The sequence below is a fragment of the Gymnoscopelus braueri genome, assembly GCF_963280865.1.
Source record: "Gymnoscopelus braueri genome assembly, chromosome: 1".
Lineage (NCBI taxonomy): Eukaryota > Metazoa > Chordata > Actinopteri > Myctophiformes > Myctophidae > Gymnoscopelus > Gymnoscopelus braueri.
In genome coordinates this window covers 56719279-56725924 of record NC_137603.1, presented here as the reverse complement: position 1 = coordinate 56725924, position 6646 = coordinate 56719279, and the positions used below count along the sequence as shown (strand labels likewise).

The following is a 6646-nucleotide window of genomic DNA, read 5'->3' as shown; positions in this document are numbered from 1 at the left end:
CGTGTGTGTGTGCGCGCGTGTGTGTGTGTGTGCGTACGTACGTACCTAGTTTTCTTTCAGCTCAAGGCTACAGGCCGGGGCTTAAGACTGTCTGAGACATAGCTATTTTACATAACCTTTTTTCCTTTGTTTCCATGTTTATTCTTATGAATGTATTTTGGAACTACAAAACATTGGGAGCTTGTATGGAAATAATTTCACCCACACTGTTACACCTGTAAGCTTGTGATTTGACAATAAACTTGAAGTTGAACTAGGAACTGAGGAACACATACGGTTCAGTGTTTAGTGGCTACAGTTCAGCATTCAACAACATTGTGCCATCCATCACCAACCTCAGAATTGACACCGCTCTGTGCGCCTGGATCCCGGACTTCCTGACAATTTAGGCATTTAGCAGACGCTCTTTATCCATAGCGACTTACAGTAAGCAAGGTAAACACTACATCCAAAACGTATAGAGACACTGTAGAGCTTCAGTAATCTAGGATCATAGGTAAACCAAGAACGTAGCATAACCTACCACAGTATAAAGTTTATAAACGGATAATATCACAAAACTAGAAAAAGTGCTCCTCGGAGCACAGGTCTCCGCCAGGTCAGGTAAGTTATTGTGGCCTCCTGGTGGCGCTATAATAGGCCAATGTGAAAAGGGTGGCATTTCTTTCTCGGCCTAGTGGGAATGTGCGTGCAAATTTTCACGGAAATCGCACGCCACGTTCATGATTTCAGACATTTTGTTCAAAACGGACCAATCCTGCAAACTTTGGAAGTCAACCTTAGCCAATCAGGATGGAATATGAAATATCGGACAGATGCGTCTTGATCACATAACTATAGAGATACTGTGTACCGATGTGCGTGATGTTTGGATAAAATCTGAAGGATTAATATCCAAAAATGTATTTGACATAAGTCGGCCTCCTGGTGGCGCTGTAAAAAGCACATGTGAAAAATGCAGTGCAGATGTTTTTCCTTGGCCTCTAGGGAGTAGGCGTGCAAAGTTTCACGCAGATCGGTGCAGTTATAGTTAAAAATGCAAATCGGCCTGTTATAGCGCCACCATGAGGCTGATGTGAAAAGTTTTAAGTGCCATTTCTTCCTCGGCCTAGTGGGAATGTGCGTGTGCAATTTTATGGAAATGGCAAGCTGCGTTCATGATTTGAGGCAGTTTGTTCAAAACGGACCAATCCTGCAAACTTTGGATGGTAACCTTAGCCAATGAGGATGGAATATGGGAAATCGGACAGATCAGGGTTGATCACATGACTATAGAGATACTGTGTACCGATTTGCATGAGGTTTGGTTAAAAACTGTAGGAGTAATGGGGAAAAATGGGTTTTGCACAAATCGGCCTCCTGGTGGCGCTATGGCAGGCCTATGTGAAAAATTTGAGGCAGAGGTTCTGAATTGGCATCCAGGGAGTGTGTGTGCACAGTTTCGCAGCGACTGGGCCAACGGTGCCTGAGATTTGGTGCTAACACACAGACAGGACACACGGACGGACGGACACACGGACGGACGGACGGACGGACGGACAGGGGCGAAAACATACTCTCTCGCCATGCCTTTCGGCCTGGCGGAGACAATTAATGCAGGCACTATTACTAAGAACACAAGGCGAACAGAGTGGGAACAGAACACCATGACTACATTCACAATCTAGCAATTATCATGTGGCACAGGGGGGTTTAAATAAACACATGACTAACTAGACACAGGTGGAACTCAAAGACAACTAGAAAAAGTGCTCCTCGGAGCACAGGTCTCCGCCAGGTCAGGTAAGTTATTGTGGCCTCCTGGTGGCGCTATAATAGGCCAATGTGAAAAGGGTGGCATTTCTTCCTCGGCCTAGTGGGAATGTGCGTGCAAATTTTCACGGAAATCGCACGCCGCGTTCATGATTTGAGACATTTTGTTCAAAACGGACCAATCCTGCAAACTTTGGAAGTCAACCTTAGTCAATCAGGATGGAATATGAAATATCGGACAGATGCGTCTTGATCACATGACTATAGAGATACTGTGTACCGATTTGTGTGATGTTTGGATAAAATCTGAAGGATTAATATCCAAAAATGTATTTGACATAAGTCGGCCTCCTGGTGGCGCTGTGAAAAGCAGATGTGAAAAATGCAGTGCAGATGTTTTTCCTTGGCCTCTAGGGAGTAGGCGTGCAAAGTTTCACGCAGATCGGTGCAGTTATAGTTAAAAATGCAAATCGGCCTGTTATAGCGCCACCATGAGGCTGATGTGAAAAGTTTTAAGTGACATTTCTTCCTCGGCCTAGTGGGAATGTGCGTGTGCAATTTTATGCAAATGGCAAGCTGCGTTCATGATTTGAGGCAGTTTGTTCAAAACGGACCAATCCTGCAAACTTTGGATGGTAACCTTAGCCAATGAGGATGGAATATGGGAAATCGGACAGATCAGGGTTGATCACATGACTATAGAGATACTGTGTACCGATTTGCATGAGGTTTGGGTAAAAACTGTAGGAGTAATGGGAAAAAATGGGTTTTGCACAAATCGGCCTCCTGGTGGCGCTATAACAGGCCCATGTGAAAAATTTTAGGCAGATCTGAATTGGCATCCAGGGAGTGTGTGTGCACAGTTTCGCAGCGACCGGGCCAACGGTGCCGGAGATTTGGTGCTAACACACAGACAGGACACACGGACGGACGGACGGACACACGGACACACGGACGGACGGACAGGGGCGAAAACATACTCTCTCGCCATGCCTTTCGGCCTGGCGGAGACAATAAACAATATGTACATTCAAACTAGACTATAGGGTGCCAGGTCAATAAACTAACCTGGCATAGGTATATTGAAAATACCAATTGAGACAAACAAATGTGGAAGGAAAGGGTACTAAAATCTAAGGAAAGGCCTTGGTATACAAATACGTTTTCAGAAAGATGACACTGACTTAGCTACTGTAGCCTTAAGTCCTCAGGCTGGGCATTCCAGAGCCTCGGTGCCCGGGAACCATGGGTGATCAGGTTTTTGCGGCCCGGGCCCGGCCGCAAAAGCCTGATCACCCATAGTGATGAAGCAAGTCTTGGGAACTACCAAGAGTGCCCTACCTGAGGATCTAAGGCTGTGCATCAGCTTATGCGGTTCCAGCATATCAAGGATGTACAGTAGCTGGGAGCCAGGCCTGGCAAGGCTTTAAAAGTCATCAGTAAAAAATGTAAATCCTCTAGTGCCTCGCTCTGACCGAATGTCAAGGCAGTGAGACAATGACGGGGTTCGAATCCCGGGCGTTACATAAGTACATTTACTCAAGTACTGTACTTAAGTACAATTTTGAGGTATTTTTACTTTACTGGAGTATTTCCAATTGTCACTACTTCAACTTCTACTCCACTACATCTCAGAGGCAAATATTGTACTTTTTACTCCACTACAATTATTCGAAAACTTTAGTTACTAGTTATTTTGCAGATAAAAAATATGATTTTATAAAACATACATTAACCACTTTAGCCCTAGTTTATACATAGGCTATTTGAAAATAGCCGATCTATAAGCTCACAACGCGTCGTGAGCTTGTAGATCTGCTATTTTCAAAACATTTGATACATTTGAAAACTTGTGAAATGACATTCTGCATAATGAGTACTTTTACTTTTGGTACTTTAAGTACATTTTGATACAATTCAAAAATAGCAGATCTACAAGCTTGTAGCACGGTACGAACTGACGCGCTATGTATATCTGCTATTTTCGAATAGCCAAAGTATAATATAACGTTTTAAGCTCAAATCTAAAATGTCACGATGCTTTCCTGGTTTTAATGGGGTATGACACAGTTTGAATGTTGAAGAAGGTTTTCATTCCAACAGATATCTGTTTTAGAGTCATTAAAATGGTAAAAATTCTATTGCAAAATAAGGCTTGCTTTTTGTGTGTTTCTGTGTGTCTTTTGGGTTACAAAGGTCATGTCCTATGCTGAAAAAAACTCTACTTTTCAGCTATGGCAAGTCAGTAAGCAAAAGGAAGTTGTGGTAACAGATGCGTCAGAGAGCCAAAATAGATGTACAGCAGGATGTTGACTTCCTTTCCAGCATGATGCATCTGATTGACAAGGCCATATCTAAGCCTGACCATTTCAGTGCCCTATTTTTAATGACGTGCAACCTTTGGGCTATTACATTACTTTTCAGTTATTTCAGTTATTTTACAATCAGCTCTGACAGTGCATTCCATGCAACCATAATTAACTGTAAGAAAACAGCACTTTTACACTGCACTGTCCATTGTCAAGTTCATACTCAATCATGACAGTTTTTCAGTATGTTATTTCATTCGGTCGGTGGGGTGGGGTGGGGCTCGCTTTTAATGATAAACAAATGCATCTTCCCCATTTGAAATCGTTGATATTTTTACCTCTCAGCAAAGATGCACTACGGTTGGTTGTTATAAATATGACACACATAATGCTAGAAGTTGCTCTGAGCTCCTCAGTGTTCACCGACCACAGTTTGAACAACAAGACACTTCTCTGACTGACGCCTCTTCAACACTTTGAAACAGGTATCTATGCTTTTATTTGATTATCTTTATTATTTAGACATGCATCGACTTCTATCTAGAATATAGAGCTATTTGAGCTATTAAGACCTGAGGTCGATTCTAAAAAATGCCTTCTAAATCAGTAGTTTTCAAACACATTTCCTGCCAAGGACCCCCCAAAACGATATGTATTTGGCCACGCCCCGCCCATCTGAAAATGTTTTGTGCCAGGAACCCCCAAAAGAGAAGATTTCATACAATTTCAAAAATGTTCAAACATATTCCAAAAATACCAGATCTTATACGTCTGCTATTTTGAGAACCACTTGTTCTAAACCGCTGTTCTAAATCCTACGACATTTCTGAAAAAAACTCATGTTGCTGTGTGTGTGTGTGTGTGTGTGTGTGTGTGTGTGTGTGTGTGTGTGTGTGTGTGTGTGTGTGTGTGTGTGTGTGTGTGTGTGTGTGTGTGTGTGTGTGTGTGTGTGTGTGTGTGTGTGTGTGTGTGTGTGTGTGTGTGTATAAATATATACACACGTATATATTAAATATATATATATACACACATACTTATTAACGCTTATTTTAACATAAATACATTACTTACAAAATGTCAATGTGTGAAACTTGGCTGATCTACAAACCCTCGTGGGTCTGTTTTTTTTGCATTGAAGTATAAATGAGGCGTCAGTCAGCTCGGTATTGACAGAGACAAAAGCTACCATGGCTGATCTACAAGTAGGGGTGTAATTATTTGAAACATTTTACAAATCATGTACGGGAATCCCTGGCACCAAATATTTTCAGTATAATACATGGCCTGTTAAAACAAAGAATGTACCTTAATTGTTTTGTTATTTTAGGTTCTAGGACAATTATGGAGATTGTGACCACAACTGCTGTTTATCACAATAAAGAGACGAATCTGTCTGGTGGAAACCTCGACAGTGTGTCCTTCGCCATCTACAGCGTGGTCTTTGTGCTCGGCGTGTTGGGAAATGGTGCCGTCATCTGGGTGACGGGCTTCAAAATGAAGAAAACCATCAACACCGTTTGGTACCTCAACCTCGCTATGGCCGACTTCCTGGTTACAGCGTTCCTGCCCCTGGAAATCACTGAAATAGCTCTGGACCACTGGCCTTTTGGCAAATTCATGTGCAAAATGGACGTTACCTTTTTCTCCATTAACATGTATGCCAGCATCTACATCCTGATGGTCATCAGTGTTGACAGATGTGTATGTGTGGTGTGTCCAGTGTGGGCCCAGAACCACCGCAGTGTCAGAAAGGCGTCTTGGGTGAGTCTGGGTGTGTGGGTGCTGGGCCTGGCTCTCAGCTCCCCTCACTTAGTCTTTAGGGACACAGAGCCCTCCGACCGTGATGAGGACATCATCTCGTGCTACAAGAACTTTGCACCCACCGGTAACTACAGCACACCCGAAGTGATTCAGTTGGCGGACTTTCAAGATGGGGTCATGATCACAGATGGGGTCATGATCCTCATGGGATTCGTGGTCCCTTTCACTGTCATCGTCTCCTGCTATTCTGTCATCATCTACCGGCTCAGGAATAATCGCTCGCTGGCCGGCCAATCAGGTCGCCCCTTCAAAATCATAACAACTGTTATCACCGCGTTTTTCCTGTGCTGGGCCCCCATACACATAATGTTGCTGATTAATTTTGTGAATGTGAATGTGGTCAACACCGTCGCGATCCCCATCGCCACCGGCCTGGCACTTCTCAACAGCTGCCTGAACCCGCTGCTGTACGTGTTCATGGGTCAGGATTTCAAGGCTGTATTCCGCAGCTCTATCCTAAAGGTGCTGGAGAAAGCCTTCACTGATGAGCTGTCTCAGACCAACACTTCTGCAAACCCAGGGAACACCACTGAAGAGATTGCCTTGACAGAGACACAGGTTTAGGGTTGTCTTTTAATTACTTTAACCCATTCGAACCGGGAACGCATCTGTGTCATTTTTAGATTTATTTGGGCATTTCAAAAATAGCAGATATACAAGCTCATAGCACGGCACCGAGTGCCGCGCTATGAGCTTGTAGATCTGATTTTTTTTTATAGAGAAATCATGGATTTTTTTTGCAAATCTTTAAATATATATATATT

General features: G+C 43.2%; 1 protein-coding gene across 1 annotated transcript; it reads left to right on the top strand.

Annotated features, from left to right (window-relative positions):
• Positions 1 to 5597: 5597 nt before the first annotated feature.
• LOC308089221 (chemerin-like receptor 1) lies at positions 5598 to 6446 on the top strand (the record flags this gene model as incomplete). Its single annotated transcript, XM_080433812.1, has 1 exon — positions 5598 to 6446. One exon carries the CDS (start codon positions 5598 to 5600, stop codon positions 6444 to 6446), a length of 849 nt encoding a protein of 282 aa, XP_080289938.1.
• Positions 6447 to 6646: the final 200 nt, after the last annotated feature.